General features: G+C 43.7%; 1 protein-coding gene across 1 annotated transcript; it reads left to right on the top strand.

Moving 5' to 3' along the window:
• Window positions 1–6,339: 6,339 nt before the first annotated feature.
• LOC123491286 (BMP-binding endothelial regulator protein-like) lies at window positions 6,340–19,216 on the top strand. Its single transcript, XM_045221566.1, has 6 exons — window positions 6,340–7,458; window positions 8,862–8,947; window positions 14,663–14,762; window positions 16,945–17,021; window positions 18,852–18,933; window positions 19,152–19,216. The coding sequence occupies exons 1-6, from the start codon at window positions 7,344–7,346 to the stop codon at window positions 19,214–19,216; spliced, it is 525 nt and encodes a 174-aa protein (XP_045077501.1). The 5' UTR covers window positions 6,340–7,343.
• The last annotated feature ends 702 nt before the right edge of the window (window positions 19,217–19,918 follow it).

Raw genomic sequence — 19,918 nt, forward strand, 5'->3', positions numbered from 1 at the left:
CTTTTAGAAACAAATGGGTTGGTGTCATTTTATTAGAGAAGCTGTCTTGTGAGAGGCTTAGGAGAGAATGTACAGTACCAGTCAAAAGTTTGGACACACCTACTCATTCCAGGGTTTTTCTTTATTTCTACTATTTTCTACATTGTAGAATAATAGTGAAGATATCAAAACTATGAAATAACACATATGGAATCATGTAGTAGCCCAAAAAGTGTTAAACAAATCAAAATATACAGTGGGGAAAAAAAGTATTTAGTCAGCCACCAATTGTGCATGTTCTCCCACTTAAAAAGATGAGAGAGGCCTGTAATTTTCATCATAGGTACACGTCAACTATAACAGACAAATTGAGAATTTTTTTTCCAGAAAATCACATTGTAGGATTTTTAATGAATTTATTTGCAAATTATGGTGGAAAATAAGTATTTGGTCACCTACAAACAAGCAAGATTTCTGGCTCTCACAGACCTATAACTTCTTCTTTAAGAGGCTCCTCTGTCCTCCACTCGTTACCTGTATTAATGGCACCTGTTTGAACTTGTTATCAGTATAAAAGACACCTGTCCACAACCTCAAACAGTCACACTCCAAACTCCACTATGACCAAGACCAAAGAGCTGTCAAAGGAAACCAGAAACAAAATTGTAGACCTGCACCAGGCTGGGAAGACTGAATCTGCAATAGGTAAGCAGCTTGGTTTGAAGAAATCAACTGTGGGAGCAATTATTAGGAAATGGAAGACATACAAGACCACTGATAATCTCCCCTCGATCTGGGGCTCCACGCAAGATCTCACCCCGTGGGGTCAAAATGATCACAAGAACGGTGAGCAAAAATCCCAGAACCACACGGGGGGACCTAGTGAATGACCTGCAGAGAGCTGGGACCAAAGTAACAAAGCCTACCATCAGTAACACACTACGTCGCCAGGGACTCAAATCCTGCAGTGTCCCCCTGCTTAAGCCAGTACATGTCCAGGCCCGTCTGAAGTTTGCTAGAGTGCATTTGGATGATCCAGAAGAGGATTGGGAGAATGTCATATGGTCAGATGAAACCAAAATATAACTTTTTTGGTAAAAACTCAACTCGTCGTGTTTGGAGGACAAAGAATGCTGAGTTGCATCCAAAGAACACCATACCTACTGTGAAGCATGGGGGTGGAAACATCATGCTTTGGGGCTGTTTTTCTGCAAAGGGACCAGGACGACTGATCCGTGTAAAGGAAAGAATGAATGGGGCCATGTATCGTGAGATTTTGAGTGAAAACCTCCTTCCATCAGCAAGGGCATTGAAGATGAAACGTGGCTGGGTCTTTCAGCATGACAATGATCCCAAACACACCGCCCGGGCAACGAAGGAGTGGCTTCGTAAGAAGCATTTCAATGTCCTGGAGTGGCCTAGCCAGTCTCCAGATCTCAACCCCATAGAAAATCTTTGGAGGGGAGTTGAAAGTCTGTGTTGCCCAGCGACAGCCCCAAAACATCACTGCTCTAGAGGAGATATGCATGGAGGAATGGGCCAAAATACCAGCAACAGTGTGTGAAAACCTTGTGAAGACTTACAGAAAACGTTTGACCTGTGTCATTGCCAACAAAGGGTATATAACAAAGTATTGAAAAACTTTTGTTATTGACCAAATACTTATTTTCCACCATAATTTGCAAATAAATTCATTCAAAATCCTACAATGTGATTTTCTGGATTTTTTTTCCTCATTTTGTCTGTCATAGTTGACGTGTACCTATGATGAAAATTACAGGCCTCTCTCATCTTTTTAAGTGGGAGAACTTGCACAAATGGTGGCTGACTAAATACTTTTTTTCCCCACTGTATTTTATATTTGAGGTTCTTCAAAGTAGCCACCATTAGCCTTGATGACAGCTTTGCACACTCTTGGCATTCCCTCAACCAGCTTCACCTGGAATGCTTTTCCAACAGTCTTGAAGGAGTTCCCACATATGCTGACCACTTGTTGGTTGCTTTTCCTTCACCCTGTGGTCCAACTCATCCCAAACCATCTCAATTGGGTTGAGGTCGGGTAATTGTGGAGGCCAGGTCATCCGATGCAGCACTCCATCACTCTCCTTGGTCAAATAGCCCTTACACAGCCTGGAGGTGTGTTTTGGGTCATTGTCCTGTTGAAAAACAAATGATAGTCCCACTAAGCCCAAACCAGATGGGATGGCGTATCGCTGCAGAATGCTGTGGTAGCCATGCTGGTTAAGTGTGCCTTGAATTCTAAATAAATCACTGACAGTGTCACCAGCAAAGCACCCACACACCATCACACCTCCTCCTCCATGCTTCACGGTGAGAACCACACATACGGAGATCATCCGTTCACCTACTCTGCATCTCACAAAAACACGGCAGTTGGAACCATAAATCTCAAATTTGGACTCATCAGACCAAAGGACAAATCTCCACCGGTCTAATGTCCATTGCTCGTGTTTCTTGGCCCAAGCAAGTCTCTTCTTATTATTGGTGTCCTTTAGTAGTGGTTACTTTGCAGCAATTCGACCATGAAGGCCTGATTCACGCAGTCTCCTCTGAACAGTTGATGTTGAGATGTGTCTGTTACTTGAACTCTGTGAAGCATTTATTTGGCCTGCAATCTGAGGTGCAGTTAACTCTAATGAACTTATCCTCTGCAGCATAGGTACTAACTCTGGGTCTTCCTTTCCTATGGCGGTCCTCATGAGAGCTAGTTTCATCATAACGCTTGATGGTTTTTTCGACTGCACTTGAAGAAACTTTCAAAGTTCTTGAAATTTTACGGATTGACTGACCTTCATGTCTTAAAGTAATGATGGACTGTTGTTTCTCTTTGCTTATTTGAGCTGTTCTTGCCATAATATGGACTTGGTCTTTTACCAAATAAGGCTATCTTCTGTATACCACCCCTACCTTGTCACAACACAACTGATTGGCTCAAACGCATTAAGAAGGAAATAAATTCCACAAATTAACTTTTAAGAAAGCACACCTGTTAATTGAAATGCATTCCAGGTGACTACCTCATGAAGCTGGTTGAGAGAATGCCAAGAGTGTGCAAAGCTGTCATCAAGGCAAATGGTGGCTCCTTAGAAGAATCTCAAATATAAAATATATTTTGATTTGTTTAACACTTTTTGGGATACTACATGATTCCATATGTGTTATTTCATAGTTTTGATGTCTTCACTATTATTCTACAATGTAGAAAATAGTCAAAATAAAGAAAAACCCTTGAATGAGTAGGTGTGTCCAAACTTTTAACTGGTACTGTATATCTGATGTATGTGCATGCTCTTGTCCAGAACAGTATGTAACTCTAATGTGTATCTGAGAGGAGATTAACTGTTATCCCTACTTCCTTGTGAAAAGCTTGTAAAACGATGGAAAGTATTGAGTGTGATAGGTCCCAGCCCCAGACTAAATCTACAGCTCTCACAATGCTGTTTGATAAATGCCTCTCCTTTTCCTCTCCCCTATCTTAAAGAGACACACTCACTTTCTCTACGGAGGTTTTTGTGCATGATAGTTTTTTCTGTGTCTGCGGTTCTATTAGAGTGTTCTGGTGTGTTTCTAGATGATGTGTGTGTGTGTGTGTGTGTGTGTGTTTTCTGTGTGTGTTTCTGTGTGTCGTCTCTGATCAGGGCCCAAATGAAGTCGCCTGTGAGTCGCCCGCTCGCACAGCTGAAGCCCGCGGGTTCCCGACCTCTCACCCTGCAGGGGTCAGAGTTCAGGCTTGTTTTAAGTTTGGATGGAGCGAGGGTATCCCTGGACCCACCATGGTGCTGCTGCCTGATCCAGGCTGGCATGGGTCTGAGCCGGACGGAGGTCGCGCTCCAGTCTTGACACGACAGCTGAGTCTAACCCCTTACCCTCTGGACCCAGACCCACTGTCTGCCCGCAGTTTTAACCCTGGACAGCTGCCTCCCAGGGCTCTCTTAACATCAGTGCAACGTCTACACAATGTCTACACAACATCTGCCCCATGTCAATGAGATGTAGTAGTAGACACAATGATCAAAATTCCCTTCACACTGATTGACTCAAGCAGGGACAGTGACACAAAAGCACAACACTATAATATATTATATAATAATATATGCCATTTAGCAGATGCTTTTATCCAAATTGACTTACAGTCATATTCGCACAACACTATAACAGGGTTGGGCAACTCTTCCCCCTTTTTGTAGGCCTGTGGACCAATTTCACACAAAAATAAATAAAATGCAAAAATTATTATGTATTTTTTTTGGGACCTTTTTTTTTTAAATAATAGAATACACAAGGTGCAACTTCGAAATGTGGTTGTGCATCAGCAGCCACTCAATTAGCCCATGTCAGCTGAACATTTTTAGATTGGTAAATTAGTCTAGTGGTCTTCTGTAGCTCAGTTGGTAGAGCACGGCCCTTGTAACGCCAAGGTAGTGGGTTCGATCCCCGGGACAACCCATACACAAAAACAAAAAAAATGTATGCACGCATGACTGTAAGTCGCTTTGGATAAAAGCGTCTGCTAAATGGCATATTATATTATATTATATTATATTATATTATATTATATCTAAACATGTAGTAAGCATGGTCTAAATACCAACCAGGTGGGGGCCCATTGATCATCAGTTATCATATTAAAAACTGCAAACATTTGCCTCCAGGTATGGCAAAATGGGTAGAATTGCAGGAAATTAGCTGTAAAACTGCACATTTTTCTCTCTGCCCCATGGCAAAATTAATAGAATTGCATGAAATTAGTTATAAAATTGCAAAATCTTCTCTATACCCCATGGCAAAATGTGTAGAATTGCAGCAAACTTGTTTTAAAACTGGAACATTTTCTCTACACCCCATGGCAAAATGTGCAGAATTGCAGCAAACTTGTTTTAAAACTGGAACATTTTCTCTATACCCTATGGCAAAATGTGTAGAATTGCAGCAAACTTGTTTTAAAACTGGAACATTTTCTCTACACCCCATGGCAAAATGTGTAGAATTGCAGCAAACTTGTTTTAAAACTGGAACATTTTCTCTACACCCCATGGCAAAATGTGCAGAATTGCAGGAAATTAACTTAAAACAAAAAAATATATATTCGCTGTCATGAGGGGAGCCGCTGAAATGTTTTGTTTGCAAGGTGGGGGTATGTATGTGGGTATGCAGACCCACGAGCCACGGCGGCACCTCATGAGTTCCGTTTTTTTATGTCCCCCGCCACCATCAAAGTTGCCCAACCCTCCCTGCTCTATAATATAATAATATATGCCATTTAGCAGACGCTTTTATCCAAAGCGGCTTACAGTCATGCGTGAATACGTTTTACTTATGAGTCGTCCCGGGATTCAAACCCACTACCCTAGCATTACAAGCACCATGCTCTACCAACTGAGCTACAAAGGTCCATACAAAGGAATCTGAATAACGACAGCCCAATAGGGCTATTTCGTTTTAGAGTGGAAGAGGGTCATTTATGTCACATTTAAATAAATAACTGTTCAAACTCGGCATCTGTAATAATCTTGCGGAGAATTTGGGAATAGACACCTCTACTTCAAATGGGTGCTCTTTGGCGCCATCTAGCGTTGAATATTAACACAACGTTCATCTGTACTGCTGAATGCACACACACTGTAGACACAAAGACAGTGACACACACTCCCTTTCTCGCTCTCTAACACACAGACACACACACATTCACTAAGTTTACTCGTCACTCGTGGCATGTTTACAATGTGAAGTAACAAGAGCAATGCAATTAGATAAAATAAAACATTGTTCCTTGACAATTAAATGTAGGGCTGGGTCATAATTAGTTCTTTGAAGAAATGCTTTTCCTTCCCATTTGAGGTTCTTCAGAAGCACAATTTTAAGAGTGCCAAACTGTTTTAAAAGATGTAGATTTCTAAATCTGTCTCAAACAACAGTAACAGACACTTAATGTCATGCAAGCTGATTAATGTAGCCTAAACTAGATATGTGCCCTTATTATAGGCTATTGAAATGTTATAAATCATATATACTGAATTGCCATCAGACCATTGAAGTGGGGTCTACAAAGAAAATGCCTAATTTATGAAATAATTGTTGCATTGAGGATATGACTGGAAAATTGAAAGTATATGATGCTGAACAGACAGACATTGTGGTGCGCCCCATCAATGGGGGGGGGTTAACAATTGTGCGATGACGCTTGGTCCCCCTGCAGCTCGAGGTGCGCAGAAACCCCACCTTGATACAAAGTGGCCTGAATTAGTGAATTTTCGTTGTTCCATTCTGCGTTTCTCCACGTTTTGCAGTTTGACGGTGTTGAAAGAGCGCAGCAGAGATTAACAGTAAGGACAGGTGAAGCGCATGTTGTGTATCCAGGCTTGTTTGTAGTGAAACGAGATCCAGCCTCGAGATCCGATAGCAGTAGGTGGGTCTCTCACAGCGCGGTATTGTACGGAGGGTTTCATTACCACAGCCGCAGGGAGCAGCGGCCAAGATTGGACGTCAATTCACTCGGATTATTAAACCCCCGGCAACGATTTAAATATTGAGGGGCCGTTCTCGTTTTGTTTGGAGGAGGTTCCTGCACCCTGCGGGGATGTTTAACTGGAGTAGTAGGGTTTCTATTACGCTGGCATCGCCGTGCGCCTCAGTAGGAGCAGTTAACTGTAACTTTGGGCTGGAGGTGATTCGCTTTTCGCGGAGCTCCGAGTGAGAGAGACCAGTGCCGGCTCGTGTAGCCTAACCTAAAGCCCGCTACTCAGCCTGAGACAGTTGGACAGCATCTCGGCGCAAAACGGACCTACAATTTCGAACGCAACCGGTTTATTTTAGCGCTTGACAACATCTGTAATATTTTTGGTATTGCCAAACATTAGGACATTTAATTACGAGTATATCTTTAGTCTATTTTGGGAATTGATTTCCTAATACTTTTATTTGTCATTTTTATTATACGCATCTGTTTTACTTTAATATCTTATCAACTTTGTTTTTCACTAAAACTTTTTGGGAAACATTTTCTTACCCCAGCACTTGTTTTGGGAAAACAAGAGCGCTCCTGGACGCGACATGAGGACTGTCGCCTGGCTGTCTGCTCGGCATTGTCATTGTAATTTTCATGTGTCATGTCGATTGTCGGATGCCCGAGGACACGCGATGTCGTTTTGCATTTTGACAAACTGAAGGTTATGGGCTGGAACAAAACGAACTGAGGAACGCTATAGTAGCCTGAATGGGAGTCCCATATATTCTAGGGTTTTCATTCGCACACCAACCCATGGGGATTTAAATATATATATTCTAGCATACCATTTTATTTTTTACGTTTTCCTTTCTTTCTTTTTTACTGGACCAATTTTAGGATGGTGTTATATTGCTGCTCGAGCGCCTTGGAACTTTATATTAAGTTCACCTGCAGCTTTTTATTCGTGTTTTTACTGTTCCAAATCCCACAGTCCTCCTCGCCTTTAATTACAGGTAAAATACATTGACTTGGCCTATTTTTTTCAAAACATGTCAAGCAATTGACAAAAACAAGAACATAGCCCAAAAGCTAGCCTATATAGGCCTACGGGTATAGGCTATTCACTTTTCCCGTTACTTTCCACTAGGCACAGACGTCAGCTCAATGTCTAGTTTTGATTTACATTTGGTTGAGTTGTCAACTAACGTTAAATCAACGTTAAATCAACAACAAATGTCACCATGTCATTGAATTTAGGTTATAAATTGGGTTAATTTTTTTTTTTAATGCCTTTACGTTGATGCCTTTTTGCAAATCCAATCATCATCACCCCATTCAGCTGAAACATTTAGAATTTGACAAGCAACCTTCTGTCGGGTAACTGGTACCGCCGGCTCGTTTGAAACCTTATGATAGGCGCATTGCATTACCAGTATCATTTGCCAATCTACTGTTGTTTTGGAAACTCGTGTTGGGTCGTGCTGTCGAGGTCAGTATCCAAGTCACCTGGCGCGTTATCATTGTGCAAACATGATAATTTCTTTCAGGGGAAAGAAAAACCTGCCTATCGGTATCAACTGAGTAGGCTACCATTATAGTATAATCCCAACGGATCAAATTCCCATGGCGTGTCGCTACCTGGTATTCGAAATATGCGGTATATCATCTGTCTATTGTCTTCCCTGCAGGGCCCGGAGTTGAACACACCGTTTTCGTGGGAGAGGAAAGTTGGCTGGTTGTAGAAAGACAAATGCGCCCTGTCACTGTTCTCCGCTGCAGGAGGTGGATGAAGAGTAAACAACATTTATAGGGCTATTCATTCTTCTCTGTTTTATAAAATAAGAAAAACCTAATTGGATTGAGGCTAAAGTGTTGTTTCCCCACAATCACTTAAAGCTGTGCTGGTTTAATTACACGCGAAGGTTGTAGGGTAGGCTAACGTCGGGGTAATTGCCTCCCCCCACCCCTCCTGTAATTCTCACAGAGACCACTTTGTCACCTAATTTTTTCCCCAACACTTTCCCTTGCTGCCACTACCCTGCTCAAATAAAAATGTTATGTCTCATCTAAATTTAAGACGCTCTAACAAAAACATTCTGAGATAAGCTTATCTAATATTTCATCATTTAGAAAAAGTTATAGGCTATAGCCTATATAATCAAATTACGTTAGAAATATAAACTTGTCGATAAAACTCAGACTATTAGGCCTACTTCTTTTTACGTTTACAAAATATACCTCACCGTCATGGCATAGCCGGTGCAATTCGTGGTAGGCCTAAAGAAAAAGCACAATTCGAATATGGCAAGCCTGTCCATAACATCATTTCTGTGATGCGTGTTGTTTCGCTGTTTTATCACGTCAATGAGGATGAAAAGGCGCGAATTTATTGCCTCTCTCCTCGCGCCCTTCACAGGTACAGAAGCCAGCTGCGAGAACGAAGGAGAGGTGCTCCACATACCCAACATAACGGACAACCCGTGCATCACCTGCGTCTGTCTGGTGAGAACAAATCCCAATTCTTGCTAAATAACTTTCAAATGGTGTTAGGGCAGGTAATTGTTAGTTGACATTGAGCTACAGGCTTCTGCTTCCCTTTTTGTTCTTGGCACGTAGGTTCCGCGGAGGAGGAACACAACGTAATTGTTGTGCGTAATTCTTACCTCTGCACTTGACTGAATAGCCTTAATATTCATATTGTGGCCTAATTATGTATAGTCTATAGCCGAGTTCTAGTCCTAAGTGGGCAAATAGGCCTGTACAGTTTTTTTCTATTAATCACAAAGAATGGTGAATGTTGCCACCTTTTCAAAAAGAGCATTAGGCTAGTTATGTAATTATTTCCCTTCTAAGCCCACACTGGCTTTTAAACAACATTTTATTGTTTGTTTAAAGACGCCCTTGTCTTCATGCTGTCTTTGCCCCGACTGCCTGTTAAATCCAGGCTACAAATGTCAAAGGAGGCGTCTTTCCTGGAACAATGTGAAGGTCATTGTTTTAGGGGTTGAGAATGGAAGTGAGAGGCTTTTCTGTCACCAGCAGCCAGATTCAATAATACTCTCCCTCGCCTGTCTTTTTAGTCCCTCTTTAAAAGTGTAATGTGGTGAGGAAGTTTCAACAAATGTCCTGTTTGACTTGCAGGGTATTTGCCCTATGTGAAACAGAGAAACAGTGTGTGTGTGCAAGGTTATATATGTATGTGTGCACTGTGCGTGCTACTTTGGCCGTGCTGCCTCTGCTGTCTCTAGCGGCTCTGATAGTCTCTTTGATATGTCTCCTCTGCTAACCACCTCCTTATCAGGCTTCCATCACTAGGAGCCCTGCTGAATGCTATCAGTCATTAGAGGGCCACGGCTAGCCTTTCATCTTGGCCCGTCCGCTATGTCACTGGCCCCAGAGGGCCTCGCAAGGGAGGGGGGCCAGCCTGAAAGACACTTGTGTCGCCATGCTGTCTTTAGGGGGTGGTTAGCGGATTTTAAAGGGTGGGGGGTGAGCCGTCAGGGCTCTAGTGTCACTCACAGGCTCCCAGTTGCGGCGGAGTACCTGTTAATGGCCGTTCACTGGCGGAAACTGAGGCACACAGAGAAGCCATTATTTTCAGCAGTCGTCTCACTAGACGCAGGAATCTGCCTCCCGCTCGCTAAACATAATATACAGACAGCCAGTTAACCTGCTGTCTACTACTCTCCCTCTCTTTTTGCCCCCTCTTTCTCGGTAGCAGTGATTGATGAGCTCAGTGGGCTGACCAGTGATCTGCAAACATTTAGAAGCCAAAGGTCCTTTCCTGTTCCAACTGCTCCACAAACATGGAGATCAATACTCACCGTGTAACTTTACAGTCTTTACCTCTGCCGCTGACGTTATCAGCAAACCACTAAACCAGAGAGCATGTCTGTCTAGGTACAGAGATGCAATAACATTGGATTTATGTGCGGAATCGGCATGTGAAGGGTTCTTCGGCTGCCTATAGGAAAACACTTTGAAGAACCATTTTTGGTTGCAGGTAGAACCCTTTTGGTTCCAGGTAGAACCCTTTTGGGTTCCATGTAGAACCCTTTCTACAGAGGATTCTACATGGAACCCAAAAGGGTTATAACTGGAACCAAAAAGGGTTATCCTATGGGGACAGCTGAAGAACCCTTTTGGAACCCTTTTTTCTAAGAGTGTAGTCTAGAAGACTCACAGAAGATCCCCGCTCTCTCTCTCCATCCCCTTCTTTCCCCCTTTCTGTCAGTGCACTGTGAGGTTAGTGGTACAGTTCTCCCAGTGGTCTATAGAGCAAAGATGGTGTTAGAGAACTGTCAGGGCAGCATTGCTATTGGACCTCCCAGGATACTTCTAATGGAGGGGTAGATAATTTTTTATATATATATATATATATATACACTACATCAAAGTTTGGACACCTACTCATTGAAGGGATAATCTTTATTATGACTATTTTTTTACATAGTAGAATAGTGAAGACATCAAAACTTTGAAATAACATATATGGACTCATATGGTAACCAAAAAAGTGTCAAACAAATCAAAATATATTTTATATTTGAGATTCTTCTAAGTAGCCACCCTTTGCCTTGATGACTGCTTTGCACACTCTTGGCATTCTCTCAGCCAGCTTCATGAGGTAGTCACCTGGAATGCATTTCAATTAACAGGTGTGCCTTCTTAAAGGTTAATTTGTGGGATTTCTTTCCTTCTTAATGCGTTTGAGCCAATCAGTTGTGTTGTGACAAGGTAGGGGTGGTATACAGAAGATAGCCTTATTTGGTAAAAGACCAAGTCCATATTATGGCAAGAACAGCTCAAATAAGCAAAGAGAAAAGACAGTCCATCATTACTTTAAGACATGAAGGTCAATCAATACAGGAACATTTCAAGAACTTTGAACGTTTCTTCCAAGTGCAGTCCCAAAAACCATCAGCTATGATGAAACTGGCTCTCATGAGGACCACCACAGGAATAGAAAACCCAGAGTTACCTCTGCTTGCGGATAAGTTCATTAGAGTTCGGCCGCCTCAGACAACTGCAGCCCAAATAAATGCTTCACAGAGTTCAATGTAACAGACACATCTCAACATCAACTGTTCAGAGGAGACTGTGTGAATCAAGCGCCCTTCATGGTTCGAATTGCTGCAAAGAAACCACTTCTAAAGGACACCAATACAGAAGAAGAGACTTGCTTGAGGCCAAGAAACACGAGCAATGGGGGGAAATCTGTCCTTTGGTCTGGAGTCCAAATTGGATTTTTGGTTCCAACCTTCTGGCTTTGGAGACGCAGTGGGATGTGTAGTTCCCACCGTTAAGGCATGGAGGAGGAGGTGTTATGGTGTGGGGTGCTTTGCTGGTGACACTGTCTGTGATTTATTTAGAATTCAAGGGGCACACTTAACCAGCATGGCTACCACAGCATTCTGGCCGATACGCCATCCCATCTGGTTTGGGCTTAGTGGACTATTATTAGTTTTTCAACAGGAACACCACTCCAACACACCTCCAGGCTGTGTAAGGGCTATTTTGCCAAGAAGGAGAGTGATGGAGTGCTGCATCGATGACCTGGCCTCCACAATTCCCGACCTCAAACCAATTGAGATGGTTTGGGATGAGTCGGACTGCAGAGTGAAGAAAAAGCAGCCAACAAGTGGTCAGCATATGTGGGAACTCCTTCAAGACTGTTGGAAAAGCATTCCAGGTGAAGCTGGTTGAGAATGCCAAGAGTGTGCAAAGCTGTCATCAAGGCAAAGGTTGGCTATTTGGAAGAATCTCAAATATAACATATATTTTGATTTGTTTAACACTTTGTTGGTTACTACATGATTCCATATGTGTTATTTGGTTTTGATCTCTTCCACTATTATTCTACAATGGAAGAGTGCTAGTACAAATAAAGAAAAACCCTGGAATGAGTAGGTGTGTCCAAACTTTTGACTGGTACTGTATATGTTTTATTGTCACACACCAGATAGGTGCAGTGAAATGTGTTGTTTTACAGGGACAGCCATAGTAGTATGGCACAGGAGGTTGGTGGTACCTTAATTGGGGAGGATAGTCTGTTTAATGGCTGGAGCAGAATCAGTGGAATGGTATACAAATACATCAAACACATGGTTTCCGTCCTCCCCTCAGCAGCCTCCACTGTAATACGGCACCCCTGGATTAAATTAGGGTTAAGATTTTCACCTTATCGGATCGGGTATCCGAACCGCTAGGCTACCTGCCAGGACATAAAGAAGGACAACAACCATCTGAATTCAAAGAAAAGTCATGGAACTAGCCTACCTACACATCGGAGCCAAAAGTTACATTCAGTTCATTCAGCACCATTCACTTTCTACCACTGGTGCAGGAATAGGCCTACTTCTTGGAAAGGCTTGTGACTTCTCAGTGAAATGTATATATTGTTGCCCTATCCCTTTTCATCTAGTTGGTAACGCCACTGCTGCTCTGTGGGGTCGCGACCTGTTTGTTTTGGGAGGTGAAGGTCACGAGGGCAAGTAGTCCAGGCTAAATAGGCCTTTGACTTGAGTCACCTCTGAAGAGCCTTTCTAGTGATCTCTCCATCCTTCCATGAAAGACCGCGGCACGTGACTAGCGAGCATGTCAGCTTGTTCTGGCATGCCCTCTGAGGCCAGGCTGAGAGATAGAGGGAGAGAGAGAGTGATAGTGGAAAAGACTGGGAGAGAGAAATTATACATAGACCATGGTTTGACTGGAACACATTTTGATTATCTGAAGTTGGCATATGGAGAGTAGTGAAACCACTGCTGTGCTGTCGCCATCTAGTGATCATCTGCCCTAGCAGCATGACCATCATGTCAGTGATCAATACATCTTACATATATATGCTTAGATGGTCTCATTAACCTATCAACATGTTATTACTCCTCAGGTCAAAGATTTCTCTAGTTATTATGTAGAGAATAGCAGTAGTCAATAACAATCCCCAGACCACCCGTTGGCCTATTAGAAGCCACGACATACCACCAGTAGACCAGTAAGAAGCCTCAGAAAGTGCACGGTATGTTGAGTGTTTATGAGGCGTGGTGACCTGATTTGACCCCTGACCTTTGCTGAGAGGTCAAACCTCTTCACACCACTTAGTGTTAATGTCTGCAAAGTGGAATGGCTCCATAGCCCAACTGGGAAATGCACAGTGTGTGGAGAGACATAAAGATTCAAGGACAAAGATGTGACCACTATGACACTACTGGAGATAACTGGGGTCCTCAGAAATAGACAGACATAACTTCTCTTCACTCTTTCTATTTTTCTATTTCTCTCTTTCTTCTCTCTCTCTCTCTCTCTCTCTCTCTCTCTCTCTCTCTCTCTCTCTCTCTCTCTCTCTCTCTCTCTCTCTCTCTCTCTCTCTCTCTCCAGTCTCTTTCTCTCCTAATGTCTGATGGTATCTGTCTTCCTTTCTGTCATTCCTTCCATATCTCTTTCTCTCTTTCAACCCATCCCTCTATCTATCTGGCATCATATATCTCCCTCTCAGACATATTTGTCTCAAACTGGCTGTTGAAAGTGCTCTGAAATTCCTACAACTTAGGACAGTGGTTTGAGAGGGCTTTGCATAGACTGTGTGGATTCCATGTGCCTTCGCCTCTCGCCGCCCTTCTCTCACCCTCCCTCTCTCGCCGCCCTTCTCTCCCCTCCCTCTCTCGCCGCCCTTCTCTCACCCTCCCCTCTCGCCTTCACTGATGACATCACCCAAACCAGCGTGGTTAGGGAACCAGTGAAAGCTCTCCGTAAATAAAACCACCAGTTTTATTTTAGTTATCTGGGCCACAGTCCGGCTTTGAGTTGACTCATTATATACTCCAGTTAGGTTGAACCACCGAGTAAATGGGGACTATATAAAGAGAGTGTATAAAGCTAGTGGCAAAAGTGATAATGTTAAGGGAGTATATAAAGTGAGAAGAGAGAAAGAGAATTTCTGCATAAAGTACATGTGTAACTCGAGTGATCTTATCAAGTGAGTTCATTTTAGCCTTTAAAAAAGTGAGTGTGTCGACAAAGAATGTGTAGGAGTTTTATTATGTGAATACACTGATGGCAAACAAGTGTCTCTCTCTCTTCCCCCCACTTTCTTTCTCTCTCTCCTCCCCTCTTTCTTTCTCTCTCCTCCCCTCTCTTTCTATCTTTCCCTCTCTCCTCCCCCGTCTCTCTTTCATGCTATCTCTCTCCCCACCCTCCTTCCCTCCCTCCCTCCATCAGGATGGGAAGGCAGACTGTAAGCAGGAGAAGTGTCCCCTGGTGTCTGAGGACTGTGCTCTGGTGGTCAAACAGACGGGAGCCTGCTGTGAGAGATGCAAAGGTGAGCAGCATACACACTCTACTACTCTCATCACCATGAAAACATGAGGTCAAAGGTTAGGGGATGCATGTACTGTTCTGTAGTCTCAGAGAGACCAGTAGACTTGGGAACTTTGTCTAGTGGAGTGAGTTAGGTCTACCTTTGGATCTCTTTAGTGTTGATGTATAGACCTTGCTGCAGCATTGCAGTGATGTTGTTTGATAGTTTGTGTTCAGGTAATAGGGTCATTGATGCTACCTGTAGGAGTGAGGGTGACGTGACAGCTTGAGTCCCACAGTAGAGGTGATCAGTCCAGCTGCACTGGTCAACCTGCTTTGTTAACCACTACTGCCTCCTTGTGGAAGAATGAGAATCGTTTTTTCTTTCCACAGGACAATAGTTACTGTGCATGTGTGTATGTGTACTGTTTCAGACCAATTGAAGATTCTGCTTGAGGGTAAATTACTACATACACAAACATATAGCTATTACTTTCCCGCTTCCACTTACACACACCAAGCGTGACAGGCCTACAGTGAGGTTCGTATTTAAGTCTTCAGACCTATTCTTTCTCGCGCTGTTTGCCAGCATCTCTCTCTCTCTCTCTCTCTCTCTCTCTCTCTCTCTCTCTCTCTCTCTCTCTCTCTCTCTCTCTCTCTCTCTCTCTCTCCCTCTCTCTCTCTCTCTCACACACACACACAAACACAAACACACACACACACACACACACACACACACACATGCTGCAGTGGTGGACTTTCCTCTCTGGGACGGGGTTGGGATCCGTTGGCGTTGGAGTTCAGCGTTGGGTTTACAGGGCACAGAAATAAACCTCGTTTACAAGCCACTGCGCCGCTCCGCCTCCCAGACTTGGACCACACGTTCGCCTTCCGGTCGGAACACACAGGGGGTCGGGTAGTGTTGGGGTCACCTTGGACACGGTCCACAGCACAGACTACCTCATGGTCAGGACGCGGCCATTTGTTAGAGTTAATTAAAATGAGAAGAGGTGGAGCTCGCTTAAATCTCTGACCGTGGAGGAAGCCCCCATGTTGTCATGGTGAACGATATTGGTGCCTATTGTTCCCCCATTGTGGTTGACTTTCGTTTTATTCATGACCATGACTAAATTTAGAACAGAATTTGCTTATGTCAGCACAAAAACATCCCACTGTTCAAATATTTCATGCAGTGGTTTTATCATAGGAATTGTTTTGCTGTGTTTCCATAACCAGACAACCCTATATCCGATAGAAACTGAACAGGTTGTTGAAATTGAAGAGCGTATTAATTTAGTCCCTTATTGACTATGGGTGGTGTGATCTGGAGCGTTGTGATTGCTCATAGTAGATCTCAAACCCAGGCCCATTTCACAGGCGCCTTTTTCATGCCCTTGGAATGGATCTGGACACTTCACAACAACATATTCTGGTATCTTGATACACCTATATAATGGATTGGGGTTGTCAATCAGAGTGTGTGCATGCTGTGTCTGTCTGTCTGTCTGTCTGTCTCAAGTGTCTGAATTGCACAAATGTGGAAGTGTAGACTACTAAAACTCACCAACACTATACCAAATCAAGACAATCAAAGAAAGGTCTTCCCTAGCCATAGGGGGCACTATAGCCAACTGGCTCTGGACGGTCAGTGGCGGAGACAGACTCCCTCCCCGGCATCGCTTACAGTGGATTTCTAACCCTGTGTTAAAATCTGTCTCAACACTTATGGTCTGGAGAGGCAAACAGCTCTATGTTCACACATGTAGTCCATTTAGTGTTCTCCATGTAGACTATGAGTTTCCACGAACTAGTAAACATTCAAGCATCCAGGTTTGGAGTGGTAATTCTCTCTCTCTCTCTCTCTCTCTCTCTCTCTCTCTCTCTCTCTCTTCTCTCTCTCTCTCTCCTCTCTCTCTCTCTCTCTCTCTCTCTCTCTCTCTCTCTCTCTCTCTCTCTCTCTCTCTCTCTCTCTCTCTCTCTCTCTCTCTCTCCTGTCTCTGTCTCTCTCTGCTCTCTCTCTCTCTCTCTGTCTCCTTTCTCTACCTCCTCTCTTTTTTTTGTTTTTGGGCCTCTGTTTATAGGGTTTTTGTTAATTCTTTCCAATGTGTCAAGTAATTCTCTTTTTTGTTTTCTCATGATTTGGTTGAGTCTAATTGTGTTGCTATCCTGGGGCTCTGTGGGGGTCTGTCTGGTCTCTCCTATAGGTTGTCAGCTGGATGGAGATCCTATAATAGTTCTGTCTCCTGGACCAGCTCCACCAAGCCCTGCATCTCTCGCCGCTGTCAGGTGAGGTGTCACACAGAGAATGAAAGAGAGAAAGGGAGGGAAAGGACAGACAGAGAGATGATGATTATGTGATGAGAGAAAGAAGGAGAGGGTGTAAAAGAAAATGAGAAGGAGAGGAAGGAAAAGAGGGGGAGTGCTAAGAGAGAGGCAGACAGAAAAAAGGAGAAGGAAGAGGGAGTACTAAGAGAGAGGCAGACGGGAAGAGGGAGTACTGAGAGAGAGTGGCAGACAGGAAGAGGGGAGGACTAAGAGAGGAGGACAGGAAGAGGGAAAGAGAGAGGGAATAGAAAAGAGTCGAACACAGACAGAGGGGGTGAGTGAAAGAGAATAACGGTGGAAAGGGAGAGAGAGAGATTCATGAAAAAAGAGAGAAGATAAATCAGGATCTAGGGAAAGATAGACATGTGGAGTGGGAGGCTGAATGACGAGAAGAGAGAGAGAGAGAGAGAGAGAGAGAGAGAGAGAGAAGTGAGAGAGAGGAAGAGAGAGAGAGAGAGAGAGAGAGAGAGAGAAGAGAGAGAGAGAGAGAGAGAGAGGAGAGAGAGAGAGAGAGGAGAGAGAGAGAGAGAGAGGAGGAGAGGAGAGAGAGAGAAGAGAGAGAGGAGAGAGAGAGAGAGAGAAGAGAGAGAGAGAGAGAGAGAGAGAGAGAGAGAAGAGTATGGCTCATTGTCTTTGGGAAGAGGAGCCAGGTGAACTTGGCAGTACAGTCCCCACCCATCTGAGTCCAAGCCTCCCCAACCCAGTGTCTACTCCAAGACTAACCCCACATGTCTCCTCAAACCACATGTATACCCAACCTCACTTACTGTAAACACACCCACCACTCCACATGGTCCCACAATACCACTTAAAACACACACACAGATCTGAACACTAGAAGTCAATAGCAGTGGACACAGCTGTGTGAGGGAGTGTCATGCTCCAGCATTGGGGAGGTCCAGTCAAACTAGGCTATTGTTAGTATGCGTGTTGAAGGCTTGCGTTGCAAAAAAGCAGAGCTCCACACCACTGACGATTCTCCATCCCCCAAGATACCCACACTCAGGGAAAGGGGGGGTTCTAACCAGTATCCAGGCCTCACACACAAACAACGTGTTGTGGTCCCCTGTTCTTGTCACTCCTAGTGTATGCAGAATATATGTCACTTCTATTGAACTAAACACATGGCGGACTAATGAGGTCTGCCCAGCAAAGGAGGTGTGGTTTTTTTTTTTTTTTTTTTTGTGTGTGTGTGTGTTTCTGAGCTTCAGGTAATGGTGGTTCTCATGGAATATCTTGCTGATTCAGGATATTTTATTCAGAGTCAGTTTTCAGTGAGTGGTCAGGGTGTCTTAGTGTGTAGAATAGATGCATGCATGTGTGAGATGCAGAATGTGAATGTCCTATCTAAGGTATTCCTTGCTATATGTCGAGTACATGCCTTACATAACTAAAACAGGATTCAAACCGCTTATGCAACCGAGAGACGAGTTTGTTCTAATACAGAAAATGAGAGGTATTGAGCAGAATATTTAAATTATAGGACATTCACTGACTTATGTAGCCTTGAGGACTGGACAGGGATGCTGCTTGGAATATATATAGGAAATTGTTGAACAATGATAAATAAATCACTGTTTTAATTACTTCCTGCTTTTGACAGGAAGGTGTCATAACTGAAGCCGGAAGTGCAGATGTGTCGTCCACTGCAAGAACCCCAGGATTCACCCCAAGAAGTGCTGTCCAACGCAGAGTGAGTGAATGTGTGCTCGTGTGTGTGTGCGCGTGTGTGTGTGTGTGTGTGTGAAAAGTAATAAAGTTAACCTCTGTGTCTCTTTTGTTCCAGGACTGTATCTTCGAGGGCCGTCCTGTACAAAGAGAGAAGAGTTTCCCCCGGGAAAACCCTGTATTAAAGCTGCACCTGCACTGTGAGTTACACTTGTATAGACATGCATGTCTTCGAGTCCCCACAGTACAGTGACTGGCCCTCTGTGGTCCAAATGAGTTTGTCTTGGCCCTCCTGTAGTCCCCCTCCTCCCCTTAGTAAACAAACAGTGGAGGTGAGTGAGTAAACATATTAGCGTGTGGTGAGTCTGTAAACATTAACGCCTCAGTGGGACTAATGTGACACTATGTCCTGTACCAGCCGTAGTAAGGGCCACACTGCTACAGGGCCAACAGGGGAACTGTGAACAACTGTCTGGCATCTAGAGTAGCTGTGTTTGTGAGCTTTGTAGGTGGCAACCCAGGTTTCACAGGTCCAGACAAAGGTGACACATTATATTTTGTAAGGGGAAAAAGGTCATTAGGTGGGAGATGGAAGTTGAATAATGCATGAGAGAAGATTAATGCAACATTGTTCTAACATCGAGGTTGTGTTCTTTCAGGGAGGGCGGACCCATGCATCAGGGAGGTGTGTCCTGTCCTCTCATGTCCCCGCCCACCTGAGCCACACTCAGCCCGGACGATGCTGTCCGCGTGCCTCGGTAACAACCCACTCTACATCAAATTCCTAATGGACTCTCGGATAGAAGTCTGGAGAATTCATATTTAATGAGAAAGAGTACTTATCTCAAATTACACATTATTAAAACATCATAACAGTTCTAAAAATTATCACATCAAACTGATCTCTTTTTTTCTTTCTCCGTCGGGTCAGAGGGAAAGTGTTTGACCTGTCGAAGTGGGGAGTTGTCTGTTCCACAGAAAGAGAGGTCTGATGAGAACGGCACCTCCTTTCAAGCTACAACTGCACCAGCTGTACCTGCAAGGTAAGAACTGACCAGGGAACCAGACAAGAACTCTGTTCAACGTATGCTACCTATATCACCGGTTGACCATCAATAATTGACCCCTTCTCCTTCCCTCAGTATCTCTCAACTTCAACTCTTATAAGCCATATTACCAAGTTTT

The sequence above is a fragment of the Coregonus clupeaformis genome, chromosome 7, assembly GCF_020615455.1.
Source record: "Coregonus clupeaformis isolate EN_2021a chromosome 7, ASM2061545v1, whole genome shotgun sequence".
NCBI lineage: Eukaryota > Metazoa > Chordata > Actinopteri > Salmoniformes > Salmonidae > Coregonus > Coregonus clupeaformis.

Coding starts and splice junctions, on each gene's coding strand:
- LOC123491286 (XM_045221566.1), top strand. CDS start 7,344: ATGGTGTTATATTGCTGCTCGAGCGCCTTGGAACTTTATATTAAGTTC. Junction 8,948..14,662: donor GCATCACCTGCGTCTGTCTG/GTGAGAACAAAT, acceptor TCCCTCCATCAG/GATGGGAAGGCAGACTGTAA. Junction 14,763..16,944: donor CTGCTGTGAGAGATGCAAAG/GTGAGCAGCATA, acceptor TCTCTCCTATAG/GTTGTCAGCTGGATGGAGAT.